General features: G+C 50.4%; 1 protein-coding gene across 3 annotated transcripts; it reads left to right on the top strand.

The window, feature by feature from the left end:
• Positions 1-1,163: 1,163 nt before the first annotated feature.
• LOC115061546 (SH3 domain-binding protein 4) lies at positions 1,164-18,534 on the top strand. 3 transcript variants are annotated; one of them, XM_029529934.1, is made up of 5 exons: positions 1,164-1,282; positions 9,334-9,538; positions 9,616-11,978; positions 17,149-17,337; positions 17,414-18,534. In XM_029529934.1, the coding sequence occupies exons 2-5, from the start codon at positions 9,415-9,417 to the stop codon at positions 17,636-17,638; spliced, it is 2,901 nt and encodes a 966-aa protein (XP_029385794.1). In that variant the 5' UTR covers positions 1,164-1,282; positions 9,334-9,414; the 3' UTR covers positions 17,639-18,534. The 3 variants fall into 3 exon arrangements, with proteins under 3 accessions (XP_029385794.1, XP_029385795.1, XP_029385796.1); XM_029529935.1 differs by lacking the exon at positions 1,164-1,282 and adding an exon at positions 3,037-3,566; XM_029529936.1 differs by lacking the exon at positions 1,164-1,282 and adding an exon at positions 7,326-9,142.
• Positions 18,535-26,194: the final 7,660 nt, after the last annotated feature.

Raw genomic sequence — 26,194 nt, 5'->3', positions numbered from 1 at the left:
GGCCCATGAACCCGGTCCACCCGGTCCAGGAGGTCCATGAACCTGGTCCACCCGGTCCAACAGGTCCATGAACCCGGTCCACCCGGTCCAGGAGGTCCATGAACCCGGTCCACCCGGTCCAACCGGTCCATGAACCCGGTCCACCCGGTCCAGGAGGTCCATGAACCCGGTCCACCTGGTCCAGGAGGTCCATGAACCCGGTCCACTTGGTCCAACAGGTCCATGAACCCGGTCCACCTGGTCCAACAGGTCCATGAACCCGGTCCACCTGGTCTAGTAGGTCCATGAACCCGGTCCACCCGGTCCAACAGGTCCATGAACCCGGTCCACCCGGTCCAACAGGTCCATGAATCGGGTCCACCTGGTCCAGGAGGTCCATGAACCCGGTCCACCCGGTCCAACAGGTCCATGAATTGGGTCCACCTGGTCCAACAGGTCCATTAACCTGGTCCACCTGGTCCAGTAGGTCCATGAACCCGGTCCACCTGGTCCAGGAGGTCCATGAACCCGGTCCACCTGGTCCAACAGGTCCATGAATTGGGTCCACCTGGTCCAGGAGGTCCATGAATCAGGTCCACCTGGTCCAGTAGGTCCATTAACCCGGTCCACCCGGTCCAGGAGGTCCATGAACCCGGTCCACCTGGTCCAACAGGCCCATGAACCCGGTCCACCCGGTCCAGGAGGTCCATGAACCCGGTCCACCCGGTCCAGGAGGTCCATTAACCCGGTCCACCTGGTCCAACAGGCCCATGAACCCGGTCCACCCGGTCCAGGAGGTCCATGAACCTGGTCCACCCGGTCCAACAGGTCCATGAACCCGGTCCACCCGGTCCAGGAGGTCCATTAACCCGGTCCACCCGGTCCAACAGGCCCATGAACCCGGTCCACCCGGTCCAGGAGGTCCATGAACCCGGTCCACCCGGTCCAGGAGGTCCATGAACCCGGTCCACCCGGTCCAGGAGGCGGTTCAGGCGTTTTGTATAAACCACAAAGAGCTGCTGTGTTTTGGTGAAACAAATGTTTGTGTGCTGATCAGCTGATGTTTGTGTTTGTTTACTCTCACACGGTGATGCTCAGCTAACAGTTGTGTTGTTGTTGTGTAGTGTTGTGTTTGATCCGGGTGGTGACATCACGTCCTGGAGGAGCTGTGGCCGGGGAGGCCCCTCCCTGTCCCGGTGACATCAGCCGGAGCTCGGCCGCTGCTCCTCCAGGAGGATCCGCTCAGTGTCTCAGTCAGCCGGGGAGCTTCGTGGGACGGACCGGACTTCTTCTCCGCTTCCAGGTGAGCTGACCGGCCGCTGCTCCGCTCGGAGCCTCCAACTTTTTACTTTCCGCTCCGGTGTCTCTTCTCCGGGTCCGGATCGTGTCTCCTCCGGTCGGTCCTCCGGTCGGTCCTCCGGTCGGTGTTCGTGTGGAGGCTGACCGGAGCCGGAGTGCGGAGCCCGGCTCGTGTCTCTCTCCGGGAGTCGGCCGTTGTTGGACCGGTTCGGCTCAGCGAACAGGGTGTAACGGACCGGGACTTCGGGGGCGGGGGGGCGGGGGGGGGGGGGGGGGGGGGGGGTTACCATGGAGACAAACACAACACCGATTTAAAGATCTGACACCATCATCTTCATCTTCATCACCTTAAAACCGGCCGGCAGGACTTCCTGAACTTTGTGATGTCACAACAGGACGGAAGAGTTTGATATCTGAATTAAAAACGAAGTGAGGAGCAGAACTGAGTTTGTCCAAATCAGAGGAAGAAGACTGAAAAGGAGCAGAGATGCTGTCTGACACACACATTTTCTGTCTACAAACATGGATGCTCCGCCTTTCATCACTTCATCCACCTGTTTCTGCTTCCTGTCCTTATGCTATGCTAAGCTAAGCTAATGGTGTCAGACGTGTCAGATTTAATTCAGAAGAAAATGTTTGTTTGGCTCATTGGCCCCCGCTGAAGATCTAAATCTGCAGTAATACAGATTTTATAGTTTCGATTGAAAAAATCACTTCAGATAAAACAGGCAGTTCACAACAACAAATCAGAAATCTGATTCCAGTTTTGATCTTTTCACAGCGTTTTGTCAGAAAAGTGTTCTTCAGACTTGTTCTTGAACATCAGAGTGAGCGAAACAACCTGAAACAGAAAAGTTATCATTAAAACCATTGTAAGACCAAAAAATGTGATAACATCAGCTCACTGCTGCACAAAAATCCCAGAGACAGAAAAGGTTGTGTCGTTCTCGCCGGAGTAATCAGCTGACCTCGGAGCACCTCCAAACATCAGCGCTTCGGTTGCAGATGGACCTGAATAGACCTCATTGTTTGAGTGAGTGCATGTGATTCCAGATACCCCCCCCCCCCAGGGGTGATTGTGCATCTTCTGGTACAGCTCCGATGACGACACGTCAGCCAGGGGTGAGTCATCCTGAGTCTGTCCCCCACCGTGCTGCTCAGAACGTCTATCAGTTTTCACTTCGGACCTCCAGACCTCAGTCTGACCTTACAACCTCAGACCATTCGCTGAGAGAGAAGAGCCACGCCGAGGACTCACTTGTCCTGCAGCACCTCCAGATTCCACACAGGTCCGCTCTGAGCCTCATGAGGACAGTCTGGGGACTCAATATACCGCCATCGCTGTTCTGTCCAATTCTGTCTTTTTTCTGTGGAGAACCGTGAACAGAAACGCTGAAGGGGACGCTGAAGTGTTTAAGATTCACAGTCAGACATGAAAGCTCCTTGAGAACTACCAAGTAGCACATCGATCACAGGTCCTGCACAGTGAGGCGGGCTGTTGGTTTGTGCTGCTGTGTATTAAATTAGAGGACATCTGCTGCAACATTATGAGGAAACCCCTTTAATTTGGCAGAGGCCGCTCAGACAGGAGCCCAAAAAAAAAAGTTGATGTGGCTTTTGTTGTGTAGTTTTCTGTTGTCAGGAAGATTACAGCTTCCCATCTGACTCTGTGTGTGTCTGTGTGTGTGGTTAAAGCCATTGTTTTCTGGTTCGTGACAAGACTTGCAACAACGAAGAGCAGCCCAATGAATTTCCTGACAAAAGCTCTGAATGGCAGCCGAACCTGAACTCTCGCCTTCTCTTTGTCGTTGAAAGAATGACAACTTTTGACATGTTTTCTCCTCCGTCGCTTGAATAATGCATGATTTCATTTGGAGCTCAGCATTCCTCACATTCCTCCCGACTTGATCCTGCAGCCGCTCCACCTCGGTGTGTTTATACTGAAGGGATGAGCGGCTGCAGCTGCTGCAGCTCCGACGGAGGACAAACTGAACAGACGTCCAGAACTGGAGGAGCAAGAATTCATTAGTAAATATGCTCATGGATCGGCTGGCAGAGCCCGAGGTGACAGCAGCACCGGCGTCTGAACATGCAGCAACACAACGCTTTGAGCAGAGTTAGCAAGTCAACAAAAGCTGCTCTAGAAAGTCTCAGTCTACATGTTTGTGGGTTTGTCTCAGATGAGGCAGCTGAGCTGGAGGATGTAACCTCAGGCGATCAGGATCCCGACGGCTCTGACGGATGAAATAACGATCCGCTCTCACTGTGAAGCTGGCAGATCGTACAGGGTTAGTCTAGTTTGTTTCCTCTTTCTGTTTCAGTTGCCTTTGTGCGAACGAGGCAATGCTGTCGTTTTGTGTATTTGTTGGAATATTCTCTGGTTCTTCTTTCGGTGAAGATTCGCCCCGTTGTCCTGTTTTCATGGCTGCAGGAACTGTGGAGCTACAGAAACCAAACTGAGGAACTAAAAGTCCCAAGTCCCACATCTAAAATTAGGCCTGTGGTGCATTCATGGAGACACAACTACACACTCATCTGCTGTTTTTTGTTGGGATTTACTTCTTCATCAGAAAGACATCAAATGTGGTCTTTGACTCTGAACCAGGTCTGGGTTCTGTATTAATCCACAGAGAAAAGCAGCTGTCTTTGTGAAGTCACCCCCCCAGAGGTATAAAACTTGGCTGAGATGGTTTTGGGTTTTTTTGTGTCTGCTGTTTCATCGGATCAGTCAGAAAGGACTCAGCTCCCGCTGCTGGTGAGCGTGGCTGCAGTTGTGGTTCATTGGCCCCAGGAAGTCAGACTCTTTTCATACCTGCAGCTCGTTTGCATTCATGATGTTTGAATGTAGACAAATGAGCCAGATGTTGTGATGTAAAATAAAAGGGGGGCGGGGCTCCTGGACTGACAGGTGACCTCACGGTGGGCTGATCCCACTCCCATTGTAAATAGAGCTGGTGTCCACAGAGCACCTTTACATGTCAGTGTTGTTTGAAGGTGTGGTTGTGATGTTGTGTTGTCTCGGCATCTTGGCTCGGCTTCTGGGGCTTTTTCCTGAACACTCAGGCCTCAGCCGTGTTGACTCAGTATCATACTGTTTGCGTTCTGCCTGAGAACTGGACAGCTGGTCTCCTCTCAGGCTCCAGGCCCGGCTGGAAACACAGCCAGACCACTTGGCATGTTTGTGGCTCCGACTGGGAGGCCGAGCTGGGATCTGATCCGCTTCTGTTTCGGTCCACATGTGGTGAGAAGACACATAATGAAAGATCGCTTTGTTTTCATGACAAAATCTGTCTAAAGCAGAGTCGCACAACAACCAGTCATTAAAGTGCCTGTTGTGGCTGCTGAAGTTTAGGTGTGTCTGCTGGAGCTGTGCAGAAATATTAATTTGTGTGGTTTGTGCTATTTGAAGGAGCTCCATGGAGCTTTATTGGAAACAAAGAGTTTAAAAGATGTGCTCACAAACTGAAGCTGCAGAAATCAGCTTTCAGTTGAAAAATCTGATGAAGGAAGTCAGTTCAGATCTGGATCAGTCCGACTGTCTCACTCGCTCTGTGTTTATCCGTCCATTCTCATCCTCCATCTTTGATCATGATGTCTAGAGTCACGTCTCTACATCGGACGCTCCCATTGGCTCCTGTGGGTGATGTCACAGCCAATCGGAGCGTCTCCTTCAGAGGATCGGTCCTGTTTTTTCTGACTCTTTGGCCATCAGGCCTTCGACTGAACAGAAAAGCAACCAATCTGACTGGCTGACTGACCTTTTGAGCTCCAGATGAAGAGAGGAGACAGAAAACTACAGCTTCTGGTTGTTAAACCTTCAGAACTGTGTCCCCGTCGGTGTGGAGGTGGCGTCCACACAACATCCTCCTGGACTCTGAGTGCTCAGATGAGAACAATGTGTTGAAGTGGGAGGCGGTGCTTTGAAGGAAATGTGGCCGGCAGGGAGAGTCAGTTCAGATCTGGCTGCCTCTCATCACAAAGGCATTTCCTCCTCAGCCACTTCCTGCTCAGGAGCGATCGTCCTCAGCTCGCTGTGTGTGTGGAGTCGGTCTTCTGGTCTTGTCAGGCGGGGTGAATGTTGTTGTCTCTGACCTGTCGCAGGGCTCGTTACTGTTCTGTCAGACTGACGCTTTCCGATGCTGATATTAGCTGTTAAAGAGAATCATATCCAAAAGCAAACAGGAGAAACACACCGCTCTCCGTTCTCTTCTTCATCTGAACCTTAAATCTGTCAAAGTTCCAAAGACGTCTCTGTTTTCACTTTAGGTCTGCTCATGGACTCAGTCAGGATAACAGTCCTGTCTCAGAGTCTGTCCTCTGAGTGTTTACATGAAATCATCTGCTGCAGAGTCATGTGGTCTGTTTTGTTTCCATCGCAGACTTAAGCCAGATGTTAGCAGGTTTATTGACTGATTTACTGAGCTGTTCGAGCACGGCAGATCTGCTGTGGACTTTAAAGCCACTCAACACATCAGATACGTCTTTACAGTTAGAAAAGTTCAGAGGCTCCAGATCTTCAGTGAGCTGCTGCCCGTCTGCACAAAGTTGTTCAATGACACCGATCCAGCGTCGGCCTGTTGAGGAGGAGGGAGGCTCTGTTGTGTTTTTTTTTTCTTTTTTCTGACCTATGAATATAATATTGTAGCCGTCTGGCCTCCTCCAGCTTCTCCTCTCATTTCTCTTCAGGGCAGCACCGTGTTGACCGATAGCCTCTGCAGTCAGAGGAAGTTCTCTAAGAAGCCATCATCATCTCTCCCTGTGGAGGAGATGTCAGCTCCTGTGATGTGAATGTTCCACTTCGATGTGTTTCATTCATACCTGTCCTTAGAAGAGGGGGGCTCACTGGGGGGGCATTTAATACTTTCTCTGGTATATTTACCCCTGCTGGAGGTTTTTACCTGCAGAGCTGACTGGACTCTGATGAGATGCTGAGCCAGATGAATTAATAATGCACCTGTGGTGTGCATCTCCTGCACAACCTTCCTTTAATGGCATATGAGGCAGCGCACACTGCGCACACAGACGATACACAACAGGAGATGAACTCGGACGGTGATCATCTTCACCACCTCACACTGAGCTCCAATGACAAACCTCTGCTCCCCGTTAATTATCACACTGGTGCAGCTTTCTGGTCACGTCTTCAACAAACCATTGACTCTTTTTATGAGCTAATCTCATCTGTCAGCAGGACGAGTCTCTGCAGAGGCAGGAGGTGGAGAATCAGCTGATCAGATCTGGATCAGTCCGACTCTCTGACTCCTTCTGTGTGTTCATCCGTCCATTCTCATCCTCCATCTTTGATACTGTCGTCTGGAGTCACGTCTCTACATCGGACGCTCCTATTGGCTGCGGTGGGTGATGTCACAGCTCCACAGAATGAGCAGAACTCCTGATCAGATCAGCTGTAGAACGACCCAAACACATGAGAGGAACTTTTCTTTGGTTGTTCTGCTTTGCTCAGTTTTTATCAGGAACAGAAGGGAACATTCAGAGTGTGTTTTTCAGGAGTTCTTGTTTTCTCAGTTTCTACAGAGAACAGAGTCTGAACTGAGTCAGACAGCATCAGCTGATTCAGCTGAACTTGCCTGTTTTAACTCTTCCTTCACTCCACAGACCTCACAGACTCAAACCTGGGACACATTAAACCAGCAGTGACATTTTGTTTCTGGGCTGTTGAGTTTCCTTCCAGACTAAATCCTCCAATGAGACACTTGAAATATCATTAAAAGTTCATTCCAAACTGTGCTGAAGTGTTATTAGAGCTCCGGAGGGAGAGTTAGTCCACACAGGAGCTGTCTGGGCCTCATTAAAGCCCCCCCCACCGCTGCGCCAGGCAACGTGTGCTGATCTGCATGGCAGTTTCTCATTGTTGTCGCCCCCCCTCTGATTTACACACAGAGACGTCTCCACTCACAATTGTTAACCCGTGTAGGGCGGTCTGCAGGTTTGGATAGACCACCCAGACTTCATGCCCCCCCCCCCCCCCCCCAAAAGAGATGAGATCCAGACATGGTGCAGTCAAAGCTGCTGCAGAACGTTGGGGTGGAATTAGTGATGACAGCGATGCCTTCAGGGTCTGTAGGTTATTGCCTCTGTTCTAATATTTTTAGAGCTGAGGCTGCTCGGTTTGCACCGACCGTTTGTCATGGACCTTTATGAAGACCAGATCAGCTGAGTCAGATTAAATAAAGAAAGGATGTAAAGAGCAATGAAGAACAAACGGGCACCTACAGCAGTGAATTTTAATCCAGCACATAAAGCTGTCAGCTCTTACAGGCTGGAACAGAAAACACAAAACGTAAAACTCGTCCGGGTTCAGCTGATCTCAGACTGAGAACCAGGACATCGATCACTATTGACCAAAGCGACTGAAGTCGTCCATCAAGCAGAAAGTCATCAATGATCTGAAAGTTCAGATCATTTCTGATGTTCGACAAATGGCAGATTAATCTATAATAATACTGGTTCTATTATTTATTAGTCGGTGAACTAAGGCGGTGTTATCATCTCCTGCTCTGAAAAATAAGAACACGGTGAATTTACGGCTCTGAAGCTGATCTGCTCTTTTCACAGAAGGTTATTGTTTTAGCTGATAGTGATGAATAATTCGGATTCTCTGCTGCAGGGAGGAGTGTGTGTGTGTGTGTGTGTGTGTGTGTGTGTGGGGAGGAGGCTTAGCTTAGCATTTTGTTATCATTTGGTCGTTTTCATTGAAGTTTTGTTTTGTTAAACTTCAGGAGAGCTTCACTGAAAACCAGCTGTGGTCAAACCTCACGGATCAGTCTGTTCCCACTGAAGGAATAAAATAGGTGAAACTGAGTCCCATTTGGCTGATCCAGTTTCAGGTCCTGGTCCAGGGCGGCTCAGACTGGATCATAATGGAGCCATTGTTCCTGTTATCAGCGACACCTGCTCCTCTTACCAGGACGAGCCAAAAGGTCGGCTGTGATAAAGGCAGGAAAATAAAATACATCACTGGAGTCAGTCAGTTCCTGAACGTTGTACACCATAAAGACCTGAGCCGTCGTTGGCAGCATCCTCAGATCAGAGAGGAGGAAACCTTCAGCAGAGCTGACGCTCCGATGAATTATGAATTCACCCAAAAAGGCTCCAAAGCCTGCTGTCTCTCACTCCGGGTGTTCCACTGACCCACATCTGCTGTTTTCACTTCTTCACTCGTTTGTTTTATCGTCCTCTGCAGTTCTCTGCTGAGAACAGCTGTGTGGATGTTTGTGTGCAGTTTATTTAAAAAGAACAGCGCTCAAACAGAAGTGTGAGGGTCATCCCAGCCGGCCTGAGGAATGATGGGTAAATTTAACCCTCCCTCAGCGTTACTGTGAACAGGAACTGAACTGGGGCCTTTCAGTAGATCCGAATTTATTGTCTACTGGGGGAAATTTGTTTGGGGCTGCAAAGAACATGTCTTTGTTCTTTGCAGCTCAACACACTTTTGATTGAAAACAGTTTTAACTTTGCTGCTTCAAACTTTCCACAGTCAACATAAATAAAGCAGAAAGTAGATGTTCGTAAATATTCCTCAGTCAGCCTCCTCGAAGGACTTTGGCTTTTTAAACACAAACTCAAAGACCAGCGAGAGAATCAGAGAATCAGTGTAAACAGAATAAAAAATCATTTTTGCTGAAATTTGGCTGCCTGCCTCATAATTGCAGATGTTTGATTAATGTGGATTAATAGATATCTGTTTTATCTGGTACATGATTTCTAGGATCATTAATATGCAGATAAACTGGGAAATGAATATTTAAACAACTGCAGAGTCTCATGATTTACAAAAAGTGCAGCCGGTTTTAGAGCGTCGTGGGAAGAACTGCCTCCACTAAATTCTGCCACTCATGACCAAGTGAGTCATCAATCACATGAACTTTTCTGGTTGGCCAAAACACAGCAGTCCTGCATTTAATCCTTTTGTGCTTTTCCTTTAAAGTTTTAATTTGTAAATCGGGATCAGTCTGCTGTGATGTTGGAAGCATCACGCTGACCTCAGGGATTGGCTCGCTGTGTTAAAATGATCCATTATTTCCTGTGTTTCAGAGATCATGGGAGGCTGCTGACATCTGACTCGGCCACTAGTTGAAGGAAACCCGTTTGGAGTCGAACAGCGACGGTCTGAACATGGCCGCCCACCGAATCAGAGCCACCACCAACAACAACACGTCCCTGCCTCGCTGCAAATCCGAGGGGACGCTCATCGACCTCAGCGAGGGAGTGTCCGAAGCCAGTCTCACCGATGTCAAAGGTCAGCTGCTCAAACTAAATGACAAACACGGTCTTATCTCTCGTCCACCTCCACCTGACCTTGTTCTCCCCCCACAGTGCCTTCTCCCAGTGCCTTACGACTGGATGCCACCGCCTCCTTCGGTGCTGCCCGGGAAGTCGTGGCCATCAAGGACTACTGCCCATCCAGCTTCACCACCCTGAAGTTCTCCAAAGGGGACCGACTCTACGTTCTGGACTCGTCGGGAGCAGAGTGGTGGTACGCGCACAACAACACCGAGATGGGCTACATCCCCGCGGCGTATGTGCAGCCCATCAACTACAGAGACTCGTCCTTCAGCGACAGCGGGATGATCGACACTGTGGGAGAAAGCAACGAGGAGGCGGCCAAAGAAATGGACCTTTTAGGGGAGTGGGCAGGCGTGATTCTCAAACCAACTACATACCAAAATGGAAATCCTTTTGGAGCAACCCTTACCTCTACAAACCCGTTCCTGAACCGGGGTCCTCAGAGTCCACTTGATCAGAACAGTAATGAGAAATCAGTCGACCTCCTTCTGTTTGACACGCTGGCTCCATCAGTGCCCAACTCCACCAGCAGCACTGCTGACATCAATGGTTTTGGCAGTGGACTTTTGAACATGAACCCCCTCAGTCCCACAGTAGGGACGGGACAAACATTGCGAAGGGACAATCCGTTTTTTAGAAGCAAACGTTCCTACAGTTTGTCCGAGCTTTCCATCCTGCAGGCTCAGACCGACGCCCCTCAGGCCTCCACCGGGTTTTTCGGAGGCTTGAAAGCGCCAGCTCCGGAGCAGTTCCAGAGCAGGGAGGACTTTCGGACAGCGTGGCTCACCCATCGCAAGCTGGCCCGGTCCTGCCATGACTTGGATTCATTGGGTCAGAACCCAGGATGGGGCCAAACGCAGCCGGTGGAAACCAACATCGTCTGTCGGCTGGACAGTTCAGGAGGAGCCGTCCAGCTTCCAGACACCAACATCAGCATCCACATACCCGAGGGCCACGTGGTCCCCGGGGACACCCAGCAGATCTCCATTAAAGCTCTGCTGGACCCGCCGCTAGAGCTGAACAATGATCGCTGCACCACCGTCAGTCCTGTGGTGGAAATCAAACTGAGCAACATGGAGACCAAAACCACCGTAACCCTGGAGATGAAGGTTTCAGTGGTGGTGAAGATGGAGAGCAGGCAGACCACCGAAGTCTTGTGTGTCCGGAGTGACTGTAAAGAGGGACCTTACACCCCCATTCCTCAGGCCTACATGTACGGGGATACGGTTCAGGTCTGCCTGGACAATCTTGAACCCTGCATGTATGTGTGTGTGGTGGCTCAGTCTCAGTCCATCTCTCCTGACTCCACGGTCTGGGAGCATGTGGTTAAAAAGATCACCTTAGGAGTCTACGGCCCCAAACATATTCACCCGTCCTTCAAGACAGTCGTGGCCATGTTCGGCCATGACTGTGCCCCAAAGACGCTGTTGGTGAGTGAGGTTGGGAAGCAGGCCCAGTCCGTCCCACCAGTGGCGCTGCAGCTTTGGGGAAAACACCAATTTGTGTTGTCCAGACCGCAGGACCTTCGCGTTGGGGTTTACTCCAACATGGCCAACTATGAGGTTAAAGCTAGTGAGCAGGCGAGAGTGGTCCGAGGCTTCCAGGTCAAACTGGGCAAAGTCAGCCGGCTGGTCTACATCATCGCCTCACGCAGCGCTGAAGATGTTTCTGATTTCACCCTGAGAATCCAGATCAAAGATGACCAGGACTGTATTCTGGCTCAGTTTTGTGTCCAAACCCCAACACCACCACCCAAGGCAGGTCCAAAGACATCGGTGCAGCGGCGCTTCCTGAAGAAGAAGGAAGTTGGCAAGATAGTCCTGTCCCCTCTTGCCATCACCACTAAGTACCCCATTTTCCAAGACAGGAGGATAAACAACCTAAAGTTTGGAAAATTAATCAAAACCGTCATCCGACAAACGAAGAATCAGTACCTGCTGGAGTATAAAAAAGGAGACTTTGTGGCTCTGCTGAGTGAGGAGAAGATCAAGCTGAAGGGCCAGCTGTGGACCAAAGAGTGGTACATTGGATATTATCAGGGCAGGATGGGATTCGTTCACGCCAAGAACGTCCTGGTGGTTGGCAAAGTTAAGCCCATTTACTTCAGCGGGCCGGACCTCACCACGTCGCTGTTCCTGGAGCAGATTCTGAAGCCCTGCAAGTTCCTGACCTACATCTACGCCTCCGTGAGAACTATACTGATGGAGAACATCGGCAACTGGCGGGCGTTCGCGGACGCCCTCGGATACGTCAACCTGCCGCTGACACATTTCTGCCGCGCAGAGCTGGACAGCGAGCCGGAGAGAGTGGCCTCGGTGCTGGAGAAGCTGAAGGAGGACTGCAACAACACGGAGAGCAAAGAGAGGAAGTCCTTCCAGAAAGAGCTCCTTACAGTAAGTTATGGCCTCTGTGGCAGTGACTTAGCATTTTCTCTGCCGTTGATTTAAGCCAAATGCAAATTGCTTTTCACTCAGCGGTGCAGTTTTTTGTCCTCCTTGTGTCCAATTAAAAGCCCCATGTTGCTGGTTGGTGGGAGATTTCTCTCTCGGACCACAATCCTTCTCTCCTCATCTGCCCACAGCTGCTGCAGGCGCCAGGCTGCGGTCCAGTCTAATTCAGCTGGGACTGCAGTCGATAACTGCTGTGTCGGCATCGGGGTCTCATCAGGTCGCAGTGTGTGTTTATTTGAGTTACACAGGGAGCCTAAAATGAGCTCATAAATCCTTTGGACGGCTCAGGCTGTCAGAGGCCTTCAGGAATAAAAGCGCTTAATGAACCAGTTTTGTATTCACAGAGTTGTTGTTTCACTTTATGAGTCAGGTGCTCGTCATGTACAGATGGACAGAAACTTTCAGCATAACTCTTCAGCTCCTAAAGTAATGACAGGAAGTGTCTTTTCCAGACAGCGTCGCTCTATAATTAGAATTTCAGATCGTTCTTCCTGAGCCGAGCTCGACGTCGGTTTGGATTTTATTGTGCTTTTTTTCTAGCGTGAACAGATGCGCCTGCAGCTTTTCTCTCCTTCCACTTTATTCAGCTTTTCTTGGAAATCGACTGAATGAGCTCACTGTAAATGTGCAAACACAACTCAGTTGTGCGTCTTCTGTCATGGAAATGAGGATTTCCTGTGTCACTTCAGGCAGCTTGGGGAGTGATTCTCATCCTAAATCACATCTAGTCTGACTAATGTTCCGTCAAACTTTGCTGTCTGTGCCTGTTGGAACCAGCAGAACCTTTTCAGACACCGCCGTCCTACACTACAACTACACAACTACAGCTGAAGTAACACGGAGCTGGAACACTGTAATTTAGCCAGCGCTGTAAACACCAGTTAGGCCCATTTATAGACAGAGAAACTGCAGCATGGAAAAGAACATAATAAAAGGTGGCGACTGAAAATATGCCCTCTCTGGGAGGCACAATTCATTTCTGAATGTGGGTCTGTTTTTATGTTATTTCTGTCAGGATTACAGCTAAACTGCTGTTTAGCTGCGGCAGCAATCGAAGCACGCAGCAGCCCAGCTTTTTCTTTAACTGACACAAATATGCAGTTTTGTGTCCGCTTTGGTCTGCTGTGTGGGCCGAGCGTCAGATCAAACCCTTATCTCGCTCTCCTGGAGCAAACCCACTGTTTTCTCTGTCGGAGCGGACCATCGCTCTCAATTTGCCGGTGTGGCGTTTGACGTGGACAGAGAAAAAAAAGGAACCAAATCAAAAGTGCTGTGTTAGCAGCCGAGTCCATTCTTTGATTGTTTGACAGTGCACTTCTGTTTATCTGCAAAACATGACTGAGAAACACGCTGAACGTCCGACGTCTGCCTTCATCACGTTAAAGGTGCACATTTACCTCGGAGAATTAGTGTCGATGGCTTTCCAGAAAAAAAACAACACATAGACTGTTTCTGAGTCAGATTAACCAAATCCTGCAAGGAGGGATTGAGGATCCAGGTGGGCGGGGCTAAAGCACAGGCTGAGGGCGGTGACTGTTTCGATGTGACATCACAAAGTTCCAGGTTCAGGTTGTGAATAGAGGCTGTGGAGGTTTCTCTGTGGACTGAGACCTTTGGGAGTTTCACTGGATTAGTATAAACCTGGATTTAGAATCCCAGACCACATGGCGGTCTGCCTTTAGTCCGAGTGGACCTTTAAACCTTTGGATTATGGCCTCGCGCTGTAGGTGGATGAATGGAGAGCTGCAGGATGTCTGCAGATGAACACCAACTGAACCGTCTGATATTTTTAATAAAATGATTGTGTAATATCTCTAATACACTCCCTGTAGATGTTCATGGTCCTCAGGGGGAAGACGCTTCTCAGACTGAAGCAGAGGATCGATACATAACGAGCAGGTCGACTCTGTGTTTTGTTGTCGTCGATGGAAAGGATCTGGGTCGTGCCTGCTGGATCTCAGGCCTGCAGATGTTTCCTGCTCCATTGTTTGGACTCCAAACAGAAGCTCCACTTGTTGACCTGCAGGCGCCTGCAGACCCGTACGACCCCGGTATCCTTCCCATGATCCTCCTTGAGCCAGACCTCCCCCTGTGCTCGCAGACCGGTCAGGCGTTTCTGTCCTGTAGTTCTTCTTCTGTGGTTTTCAGAATATTGTTTGCTTTATTGGCTGTAGAGCAGCTTCTTCGTTGTAATGACTGAGGAGTTCTTTTTTTTTAAGGGTTTGTTGTTATTCATTTTTACTTTTCGGGTTCAGACCGAAGAAAGTGGACAAAACAGTTTCAGTTTGAGCTGTGGGAAATGAAAATGAGCTGAATTATAAGCTGAATACCACCGAGTCAGACTTCCTCCTGGAGAAAGAGCCTCCTCCTCTTCCTCTTCCTCTGCTGTTCCTGCTGCAGAGTCCATGAAGTGCAGTTGTGGAGTGTTAATCTCGGTCCTATTTGCAGTGAGATTGGTGAGGCAGATCGAGCCTGGGAATAATAACAACGTCCTATTTCTGGAAGGACTCTGCCCCCCCCCCGCCCCCCACCAGAGCCATTAGCTCTGTGCTTTGCCATTTTTGTACACAAATGAACATTTTTCCCCCGGGCCACCTTCCTCGCTCTTTCCCTCCTCCACTTCCTGCTCCGAGCTGGGTGTGGCAAACTTGTGCTTTTGGAATAATTGACCCAACGACAGATCAGTGTGTCTCCGGAGAGTCGGCTGTGTTTGGGAATGTTCAGGTTATTTCAGAGCCGGTCTCCAGGATTCACGTTTTCAGGTTTCAGTTTGATAAAAAGCAGAAAGTAGGAAAGAAATTGCGAAGCCACCGTTCGTCTGAGATGGAGAGTCGAGATGGAAGTTAGATGAGAAATGAAGATGGGATAGAAAAATAATAAAGAGGAGATTAAAGTGGAGAGATTGAGTGTCAGGTCTGAAGCTGAGAGGAAAAACGGAGACAGCACGGCAGAAGAAACAAAGTCATTTATCAGAAACCTCAGTGTCGAGGGCTTAGTTTTCTGTGAAGAGTGTGTTCTGAGTGTGCGATTGAACTGTCCGCCTCGTTCCCACATCAACGTTATCTCTGAAAATATGTCTGCAGGAATTTTCTCCTCGTTTTGACGAGCAGATGATTTATATGTCGGGGAGCTGCAGCCCGCAGAGCGCTGATTGCTGAGCTGGTGAAACAAACTCTGTGGCATTTAACTGAAACACACACACACACACCCTCTCCTGAGAGTCATTACCCATCTGAACTGACCAGCTGACATTTCAGAGAAACACAACACAGCGTTTCATTCCTGTGGATGCGCAGAGTTGTCGAGCTGCCTTTTTTTGGTTATTAGTTTAAGAATCAGGTCACAGACTCACAAGATAAATACTTCAAACGTTTGCCTCCACTCAGACAGACATCAAAGAGCAGCTTCGACCAGTGACACCTCAGGAAGGCACTTCCTGTCCGCAGGATGACATCACAGTGCCGGCCTGTGATGTCATCATCGCCCCGTTGTCTCACAGTCCGAAGACTGGTGGTTATTTTGCTTCCTTTACTGGTTGTGTGTCTCTGTCGTTTTTTGATTCTTTTTTGTTCATATTGTGTTCCTATGCCTATTTTTCCCATCATCCTTTGGGGCGGGGGGTGGGGGGTTAGTCCTCATGATTCAGGGCTGAGTTTTTCTGAATAAATGGACGGCAGACACCCCGTTGATGTTTACTCTTAACCAGAATGTTTGACGTTGATTCGGCCTCTTTGTGTCGAATAAACAATGTTGGTAAAAAAAAAAAAAAAGCTTCAGGCCGCCCTCAGACAGGAAGTCATCTGCTTTATTTTGACGGGGGCTTCCTGTCATTCTTCAGTGAGGAAGAGGAGCTCCTCCAAAGGTTCATCCTCCTCTCAGCCACCGACAGAAACAAACAGATGTTAGCCATGTTCTTCTTCTGTGGTGGCAGCTCATTCCTCCCCCTTCCCCCATCGACCCCCCCGTATCCTGTCGTTCTTCACATTCCTGCACGTGAAGCTGGAGAGAGAGGAGCTCAACTCCACCTTAGTGTGTGTGTGTGTGTGTGTGTGTGTGTGTGTGTGTGTGTGTGTGTGTGTGCGTGTGTGTGTGTGTGTGTGTGTGTGTGTGTGTGTGTGTGTGTGTGTGTGCGTGCGTGCGTTTGTTCATTCCTCTTTTTGGAAAAGTTACAAAAAACGTTGAGATTCTTAGAAAACCAACGTTGTTGTTGTTGTTGTTGTTGTTGTTGTTGTTGTTGTTGTTCAGACTCTCTGGCTGTTGTAATCTTTTCAGTTTTTTGTTTATGTGTCTCTGTGACTCTGTGAGCTCAGCTCTCCGGTCGGGACGATACTGAAGGAGACAGAGGGGGCTGATGGGAGGAGCCGTCCTCCTCCTCCCCCTCTCAGCGGGGGGGGGGGAGTTCTTTTGTCCTGATGTTAGCCTGAAGCACCAAAACCTGAAAAACTTTTTCTCTGACAGGACTTCAGTCCATCCCATTGTTGTATCCTTGTCCACACTGTGTCCCCCTGCTTGTCCCTTGGTTGTCCCTCCGATCGTCCCCCCAGTCGTCCCCCTGGTTTTCCCCCAGGTTGTCCCTCCAGTTGTCCCCCGGTTGTCCCCCCGGTCCTCCTCCCGGTCATCCCCCCGGCCGTCCCCCCCGGTTGTCCCTCCAGTTGTCCCCTGGTCGTCCCCCCGATCGTCCCCCCGGTCGTCCCTCCAGTTGTCCCCCGGTCGTCCCCCCTCAGTCGCCCCCCTGGTCGTCCCTCCAGTTGTCCCCCGGTCGTCCCCCCGATCGTCCCCCCGGTCGTCCCTCCAGTTGTCCCCCGGTCGTCCCCCCAGTCGTCCTGCTCCGTCTCTGGGCTCAGATGTGACGTAAATCCTGAGAGCTGCTGGTGAAGCAGCACGAGGTTCTTATTTCTGTTTCCACCAGAAAGCATCTGAAAAATGCGGCAGCAGAGGATTGTGGGGGATTGAGAGCCGGCGCTGGAAAATCAGAGGATCGAGTCGTTGGACTGAAACCTGTAGAAGTTCATTTTTAGTCTCTTTGTTCTGGGTGCTTTTAGTCCGACTGACTGATTCCTTGCTAACAGCACTGCCCCCCCTCTGAGACTGACGTCCTGTCTTGTCTCTGCAGGCTCTGCTCAAGATGGACTGTCAGGGTCTGGTGGCCAGACTGGTCATGGACTTTGTCCTCCTGACCACAGCTGTGGAGCTGGCCGGGCGCTGGAGGGAGCTGGCCGAGAAGCTCGCCAAGGTTTCCCGCCAGCAGATGGACGCTTACGAGGCGCCGCACCGCGACAAGAACGGGGTGGTGGACAGCGAGGTACGAAGCCGACCGTCACTGTTCCCATCCGGTCTGTACACCTCCAGACTCCATGTTGTCCTCTCTCTGTCTGCAGGCCATGTGGAAACCGGCGTATGACTTCCTGGTCACATGGGCGGCTCAGATCGGCGACAGCTACAGGGATGTGATCCAGGAGCTGCACCTGGGCCTGGACAAGATGAAGAACCCCATCACCAAGCGCTGGAAGCACCTGACAGGAACCCTCATCCTGGTCAACTGCCTGGACGCGCTGAGGAGCTCGGCCTTCAGCCCCGCCGTTCAGGACGACTGCGCCATCTGAACTGGCTCGCCCGACACCGGCCCAGTGACTCTGCGCTCTGAACCACTGCTGTCAGGAATGGTCGTGGTGACCAGCCCCCCCACAGTATTCACACAGACTCTTTTAATAGTCTGTCTTGCATAGTTCTGTATTTTTGTACTCTTATTACAGCACACCGTTTTGTAACACAACACTTTGGAACTGTGGATTTTTTCACAAAAACACACTTTTAGATTTGGTATCGTCGTCGTTACTGCAGCCGCGTCTCATGTCTATTTATTTATACATCCAGGAGAAGAAGTCACTTCCTCTTCTCTTCTTCAGGTTCTCTCTCACTGTGGTTGGACACTCGAGCTCTGAATTAAGGAGATCATTTATTCTGCTCACTCAAACTGAAACGATTAATGAAAGTTATTTTACAGAAAATGAATCAGCAGCTGGTTTTTTGTTTCATATCATCAGAAACTGTGTCACTCAGCTGAAAAAATGATCTGGACTCACTTTGTTCTTGTCCCTTTGACCACATCACAGATTGTTTATCAGCAGTTTGTGGCTGTTTGTGCTCATCATGTTAGCTCACCGCCAAAGTCTGAGCTCCACATAGGCTCCGCCTCTTTGGCCGGATTTAAGAGGCGGAGTCAGGCTCAATCTGATTGTCCGTGTTTATTTATACTGAAACTGCAGAATAGGCCTGGAGCTGAGATTCTCAATGAATCTGTGGAATATTCCTTTGATCGGTTCAGCTGCTCCCTCCTGCCTGTGTTACCAAATCTTGCCAAAATTAGTTGAAGCTTCCTGTGCTGCATACTGTATGATGTGGTCGGGCCATCCCAGGTTTGGCTTCAGCCCTTTCTGTCTGTGACTGCAGATTTTTGTGCAAAAGCCTCAAAATAAAATGTAAATATTTGTACATGCCATTCATCTGCTTCAACCTGCGTCTGACTTCAGGCTGTTGTGATCATTTCTCTGTGAACGCACACAGCCAACACAACATCGCAGAGAGGGGGAGGCCTTATCTGGAACAGCAGCAACATGTCGTGTTTGCTGTTATCAGCTGCGTGTTTGTGGGGAAACACGTTGAAGGTAAATGGATGGAGCCGGAGGGAGGAGGCAGGACCGGGTCAGTACTGAAAGATAAGCAGCACATAAATCTGATGATCAGCTCATTTCAGGTTTTTCACTCGTAGTGGAGCAAGCTGAAACACTAAAATGTCTCATTGGCCTCGTTTCTTAATGACCAGTGAACAGAAAATAAGGTGGAACCGTCACGAACAGCACCGCCGACGTGTTAGCACGCTGTAATATCTACACGGCTACATGCCAAAGAGCTCAGCTAACTGCTAACTGATGCAAAGCTGCCCAAAATGAATGTGTTCCTTAGCATTAGCATGGAAATACAGCAGAGGCTCATGGGAATGGAAGATATGTTGGTACAATCCTGCTCAAGAGTTTTAGTCACTTCAGATGTTTGAATCTGGAGGATCTGGTCCAGAGAGATACCCCGAGACCTGGTTCCTGGATCAGTCCGGTCCCCCCTGGACCTGGTTCCAGGATCAGTCTGGTCCCCCCCGGACCTGGTTCCAGAATCAGTCCAGTCCCCCCTGGACCTGGTTCCTGGATCAGTCCGGTCCCCGTCCGGTCCCCCAGAGACCTGCTTCCAAGATCGGTCCGGTCCCCCCCGGACCTGGTTCCAGGATCAGTCTGGTCCCCGTCCAGTCCCCCAGAGACCTGCTTCCAAGATCGGTCCGGTCCCCCCCGGACCTGGTTCCTGGATCAGTCTGGTCCCCGTCCGGTCCCCCAGAGACCTGCTTCCAAGATCGGTCCGGTCCCCCCCAGACCTGGTTCCTGGATCAGTCCGGTCCCCTCTGGACCTGGTTCCAAGATCGGTCCGGTCCCCCCACAGACCTGGTTCTGCTGAGGAGGACTGGTGGGTCAGAGCAAACTGATCCGGTTCAGGTTTCTCTTGGCTGCTCATTGATAAAATCAGAGGATTTCTACTGAAAAACTGTCTGAGACTCAGAGTCCCCGTTTCTGCCTCTCGCTGTCTGTGCTGTTAAACTAAGAAAACCTTAATTAAATACACAGATTAATGGAGGAGAAAAAAGAGCCAAAAGGAGTGGAATTAATTACAGCAGAGTACGAGCTGACATGCTTCAGATCCCGGCCTGCAGTGCTGGTAATGAGCTCCCCCCGGGTGGGGGGGTAATCTGCACAAAGACGGGACTCGGGGCCGCTCATTCAACATGTTGACTTTTCATTGTCATGTTCAACATGTCCGGCTGTTAGCTGCCGGGGATTTGGGCTTTCACTGTACGCTCATTTGGCTTAAGGCTTCATTTTCCAAAAGGGGAAAAAAGTCTTAAATATTGTACTTGCAAATGTTGCTGCGTCGACTTTAAGTGGATTATTGTTTAAAGCTCATAAATACCTGCGGCCTGCATCATGTCGTGCACAGCCCGATGAAATAATGTGCTTTTACAACCCTGTTTTTTTGTGCTAAACCACCGAATGATGTTTTAAAGGATCTGGACTTGGTGTCTTCAGCTCCCTCGTCACGCCTCCTCTGAATGATATATTTCCATTTCTCCGATGCTGTTTCTAAATTTGGCCCTTTGTGGTGACTGAGCATGAACCAGGAAATCAAAGTTGCTGGTAAATACGGAGAGTTTTTAGTTCTCAGAAGAATAAAATCAGCGAGAAGCAGAGAGTTTCCTGCTCCTTCAGTGCAGCACGCTCCATGGCCGCTCATCAAGGACCGGTGTCGCCACCATCTTGCTGCTGAAAAGAAAAGAAAACGGCCATAAGTTTGTGGACACCTCTGTATTTCTTCCTGATATCTGGGGACAGGTGGTGATGGAACAGGATGAGGATGAAGTCCAGACCTCCAGATTCCTCCTGATGGGACATAACGTGACTCCGCCAACTTCTGGCTTTACTCCGAAGTCTCCCAGCTGGACAGCGATGTCTGACGCTTCTGACGATCGTTTGTTTTGGCCAAAGATGGTGACCATGAATAACGGCCGGACATGTGAAGGCTGACACCAGAGTCCAGACCTGGTGTTGTGCAGTCCAGACTGAGTGTGCCCAGAAGGATCACGTTGGGACAAAGACCAGGAGGACTTCACGGTTTTCTCACTCCTAATTCCGAACAGACTCGACGTGTCTCTCATTGTTCACCGTATTTATGTTTCATGTAATTACACGTTCTAACTCTGCTGAAGGCGGGAACCTGCTCGGGTCTGACTCAGTAATAGAAGCTTTTGTTTTTTGACAGCAGAACGTCTCTTTTCGTTAACATCGGTGGACAAGCCTCAGTTTAACTTCAGCTGAGACGACGGGAGCTGTGGCTTCCTGCCAGCTGAACGGGAGCTCCTGTAATTTGAGTCATCTTTTATCATCGGGCTGCCATCTCGCTGTGGCAGCTATCAGCGGCGGAGGGAAAAGGTCAACGTCTGCATGAAGCTCTCAGATCCTTAATGGAACCATTTTCCTCCATCTGAGCATTTATCCCCCAAAAAGGACCTTTCATTTTTTCTTCACTGCTCTCTTGTTTCCTGGTGGAGTTTTAAAAAGCTATTTCCTGTTTCATCTGAAACTTGTTGAAACCTGTTAAAGGCCGACGGGCCAAACACACGATGTCATCATCCATCCGACTTCATGAACAAAAACAGGAATGAAGTTCTGAGTCAACCACGTTAAAAATGGGAGTGAACACAGATTACTGATGATTTCAAACCCCAAAACGTTTTTATTTACCTGACGTTGTTTTTTAATGGTTTTTTTGTACAGCAGCAAATTAATAACAAAAAGACAATAAACAATAAGTAGTAAATCTGCTTTCTGTGAATTAAATGTTTGTTCAAAGGAAATTAGTTTGGCTTGATTTATAAAAGTGAATATTATAAAAGCAGCAGAGCTGCGAAAACAAATAAACTGCTAATAAAATGATGGTGATTTCTCAGCTTAAACAGTCAACAGTGTTCGACCAATCAGTGTTCACCACCGGCAGGGTCAAAGGTCACTAGGGAGGCGGGACGGGAAACATGGCCGCCAAAGCAAAGAAGAAGAGGAGGAGAAGGCGGACAGTGTGGAGGTGAGTTAATGAATGTAACATGTTGACTTTCAGGGCCACGTGGAGAATGAAGAGATAGGTCCCAAGGAAGGGAGGGAGGAAGGGAGGAAGGGAGGAAGGGAGGAAGGGAGGAAGGAAGGAAGGAAGGGAGGAAGGGAGGAAGGAAGGGAGGAAGGAAGGAAGGGAGGAAGGGAGGGTGGGAGGGAGGAAGGAAGGGAGGAAGGGAGGAAGGAAGGGAGGGAGGAAGGAAGGGAGGAAGGGAGGAAGGAAGGGAGGAAGGAAGGAAGGGAGGAAGGGAGGGTGGGGAGGGAGGAAGGAAGGGAGGAAGGGAGGAAGGAAGGGAGGGAGGAAGGAAGGGAGGAAGGAAGGGAGGGAGGAAGGAAGGAAGGGAGGAAGGGAGGGTGGGAGGAAGGAAGGGAGGAAGGGAGGGTGGGAGGAAGGAAGGAAGGGAGGAAGGGAGGGTGGGAGGAAGGAAGGGAGGAAGGGAGGGTGGGAGGAAGGAAGGGAGGAAGGAAGGGAGGAAGGAAGGAAGGGAGGAAGGAAGGGAGGAAGGAAGGGAGGGAGGAAGGAAGGGAGGGAGGGAGGGAGGAAGGAAGGGAGGAAGGGAGGGAGGGAGGGAGGGAGGAAGGAAGGAAGGGAGGAAGGAAGGGAGGAAGGAAGGGAGGAAGGGAGGGAGGGAGGGAGGGAGGAAGGAAGGGAGGAAGGGAGGGAGGGAGGATGGGAGGAAGGGAGGGAGGAAGGAAGGGAGGGAGGAAGGGAGGGAGGAAGGAAGGGAGGGAGTCCCCGTCCTCACTCGTCCTCACTTGTCCTCCCCCGTCCTCACCTGTCCTCACTCGTCCTCACCCGTCCTCCCCCGCCCTCACCCATTCTCCCCATCCTCACTCGTCCTCCCCCATCCTCCCCCGTCCTCACCTGTCCTCCCCCGTCCTCACCCGTCCTCCCCCGTCCTCCCCCGTCCCCCCGTCCTCACTCGTACTCCCCCGTCCTCACCTGTCCTCCCTCGTCCTCACCCGTCCTCCCCCATCCTCCCCCGTCCTCACCTGTCCTCCCCCGTCCTCCCCCATCCTCCCCCGTCCTCCCCCGTCCCCCCCGTCCTCACTCGTATTCCCTTGTCCTCACCTGTCCTCCCCCAACCTCACCTGTCCTCCCTCGTCCTCACCTGTCCTCCCCCGTCCTCCCCCGTCCCCCCCGTCCTCACTCGTATTCCCTTGTCCTCACCTGTCCTCCCCCATCCTCACCTGTCCTCCCTCGCCCTCACCTGTCCTCCCTCGTCCTCACCTGTCCTCCCTCGCCCTCACCTGTCCTCCCCCGTCCTCACCTGTCCTCCCCCGTCCTCCCCCGTCCTCCCCCGTCCTCACTCGTCCAGCTGGTTTGTGTTGTTGTTGCGGCAGCAGTTTGTGTGTCTGCTGACTGAGTGAGAACAGAGTGTGTTTGTTCTCACAGCAGATCTCTGATGAGGAAGGTGAGCTGGATCGAAACCTGGCAGGGAGTCTGACAGCCTGTGTGTGCTCAGCCCCGTCGGGCCCCCCGCTGTGTGGGTGAGGGGGAGATAAGGAGCTTTAACAAACAGAAACCAGAGCAGAGAGAGACAGAGGAGATTATTTCATAACTCACATCGTGTCCTTTTTATTTCTGAATGCTTTGTGCTCATTATTCGACTGTTTTGTCAAATCCAGTTTTCATTGTGGAATTTAAATCATTTTAATCTTTAAAAACATTATTACACATCTGCCTGTTTAATTCTTCAGGTTGAAGCTTCAAGGTTTTTTTTTTCATGTTGCTGTGTTGAAATTGTAAAATGACTTTCACTCATATTGTGAAATTGAATTAAAGCTTTAGTGCAGAATGTTTGAAGTGACACTGCAGACCTCCGGTTCACCCTCCAGCCACTGTAAACAGGAGCTGTTTGTGTTGGTCAGACCGACAAAGGTTTTAAATTAAAACCCAACACAAACAGGCGGTCACTCTGGGTTCTATCTGCTGCTTCTGATTGGCCTGTTCAGTGTTGATGCTGTCATGACATCATCGGTGGAGCTGATAGATACCTGCGTCCTTGGCTGAGTCACGTGACCCTGTTCAGCCGGTTTACACACTGTTAGCATGCTAAGCTCAAACACTGGACAAATATCAGTCACCAATCAGCTCTGTACATGAAGTGAACGTACCAGGCTAATCCAGCAAGTCCTTCCCACTCATGGAAGGGTGGAGTCTGTCACCTCTCCTTCAGAAACGTTAGCCCTTCGTCTCCGTGGAAACCTCTCTGGTTTGAAGGAGGACACTGAAGAGCAGCTAGAAAAAACCTCCGTCTGTCAGCTGAACTCAACAGATCTGACACGACGGAAAAGAGTTCACATGATCTACTAAAGGGGTCCATTTATCACCTTTGGGTGGGAGGTGGTCCGTCTGCTTTATTGTTTTCATTTGGTATTCTGAATGAGTCCCATTCAGGCTGTGGGCCGAAATCTGAACCAAACAGAATGAAACATAAAAAAAGCCTACGAGCTGCAGCAAAGAGAGAGGACGTGTCTCCGTGCTGTTATCTGGTGAAGTCGTGTGGAATGCTGTTGATCGTTCTGCCTGCAGCTCTGACTGTTCTAAGGGTGGAGGGTTCATGGTAAAAACAGCATGACTGGATAATTAGAAGTCGTATTTCTCTTCCGTCCTTTGATTCCTCTGTGCTGCTCTCTCGGCCTCTCCATCAGCTCAGAGCCGATCCGTGGACACGCCCCTTCGTGCCTCGTTTTCCTCCGTCGTTCCTTCTGATCCGTTTCTGAGTTCGTAAACATCCAGAGCTCGACAAGCACAAACACAACCGCTTCATTAATTTGAGCTTCTGGACGAGGCCGAGCCGCCGCTGTGCCAACAAAACACTCAGCTCCCAGTAAACACTGGCGCCATGGCAACCACTGGAGCACAGCATGCATGTCTCCATGGCAACCTTTATGCATGTGAGTATATGAGTGTGCCAGAGAGAGTGATGGAGAAAGAAAAGGAGGCTGATGGCTGAGAGACAGCGACGCAGGAGTTCACACTTCTGAAGGGCAACAGCACAGTTTTCTCAAAGGCCTGCTCCACCCCCCACCCTCCATCCTGCTCCTCCATCCTCACCCTCTCCTTCCACCCTCCACCCCCCACCCTCCATCCTGCTCCACCCCCCACCCTCCATCCTGTTCCTCCATCCTCACCCTCTCCCTCCACCCTCCACCCCCCACCCTCCATCCTGCTCCTCCATCCTGCTCCTCCATCCTCACCCTCTCCTTCCACCCTCCATCCTGCTCCACCCCCCACCCTCCATCCTGCTCCTCCATCCTCACCCTCTCCTTCCACCCTCCACCCCCCACCCTCCATCCTGCTCCTCCATCCTCACCCTCTCCCTCCACCCTCCATCCTGCTCCTCCATCCTCACCCTCTCCTTCCACCCTCCACTCCCCACCCTCCATCCTGCTCCTCCATCCTCACCCTCTCCCTCCACCCTCCATCCTGCTCCTCCATCCTCACCCTCTCCCTCCATCCTCCATCTTGTTCCTCCATCCTCACCCTCTCCCTCCATCCTCCATCCTCATCCTCTCCCTCCACCCTCCACCCTCTGCTCCAGTTTAATGACGGATGTTTAGGAGAGCTCTGCAGACCTCCATTTTATTGGCACTAAAGTGGTGAAAAATCAGCCGCCAACATCAGTCGAAGCTGTTCAGAACCAAACCAGACCAAATGTGGAGCTTAATGGGGGAATATGGGCCTCAGAGTCATCAAGAAGATGGTGGACATGACGGTAAACATCACTCCTACTGAACACCAGCAGCAGATAAGTTAGAGACCTGAAGGTGTCTGTTAAAATCTCAACTGTCATTGAGGGTAACCATGGCAACCGCACTTCTACCGTTGACTGACCTCGCCTGACCTTTGAGTGTTCTATCAGCCTCATCTGCTACTTAGTGAAGGGAGAAGTTTTCATAGTTGTCCTTTTGTCGACCAAACAAATCCCAAACCAACACCGACAGAATCCTAACGACACTGTGTGTGTGTGTTTTGTGTGTTTTGTGTGCGTGTACAGCTCATTCCCCTGAGCGGTACAGCCTCACCATTATAAACATCACCGTTGTGCTGTAGTTTATTTTAGAAGTTCAGAGTCTGACTGACTGATAAGACAGGCCAAATCTCTGGTCTCTGCTCCCCTGAGGATGAGCCCTCTGGGTGTTTGCTGAGGAGATCAGTTTACTTTGAATAAATTATTGGCCAACAGAGAAGAAAACCAAAGTTGGTGTCTAAATGCGTCGGCGGTTCCTAACTGGAGGTTTGTGGCCCCTTCAAAGAGAAAATAAGATTCACGTGAATCGCTGGCGAACATCCACCGAGCAGCCATAACATGATGTTGGACCATTTTTCAAACGTTCATCTGCCCACTGACAGGTATCCATGGTAACCAGGCGTAATGACGTCACCTGCTAGTGGTCATAATGTTTTGGCTGATCAGAGTATCCGTTCACAGACAGAAACACCACTTTGAG

Source organism: Echeneis naucrates, chromosome 21 (assembly GCF_900963305.1).
Source record: "Echeneis naucrates chromosome 21, fEcheNa1.1, whole genome shotgun sequence".
NCBI classification, from domain to species: Eukaryota; Metazoa; Chordata; class Actinopteri; order Carangiformes; family Echeneidae; genus Echeneis; species Echeneis naucrates.
The sequence above is the reverse complement of the archived record's forward strand: the minus strand, read 5'-3'. Positions and strand labels throughout refer to the sequence as shown.

Bases quoted from the DNA above. Each gene is read 5' to 3' on its own strand.
- LOC115061546 (XM_029529934.1), top strand. From the start codon at position 9,415: ATGGCCGCCCACCGAATCAGAGCCACCACCAACAACAACACGTCCCTG. The intron at 11,979-17,148 runs GTAAGTTATGGC...TTGTCTCTGCAG, and splicing joins TCCAGAAAGAGCTCCTTACA to GCTCTGCTCAAGATGGACTG. The intron at 17,338-17,413 runs GTACGAAGCCGA...CTCTGTCTGCAG, and splicing joins ACGGGGTGGTGGACAGCGAG to GCCATGTGGAAACCGGCGTA.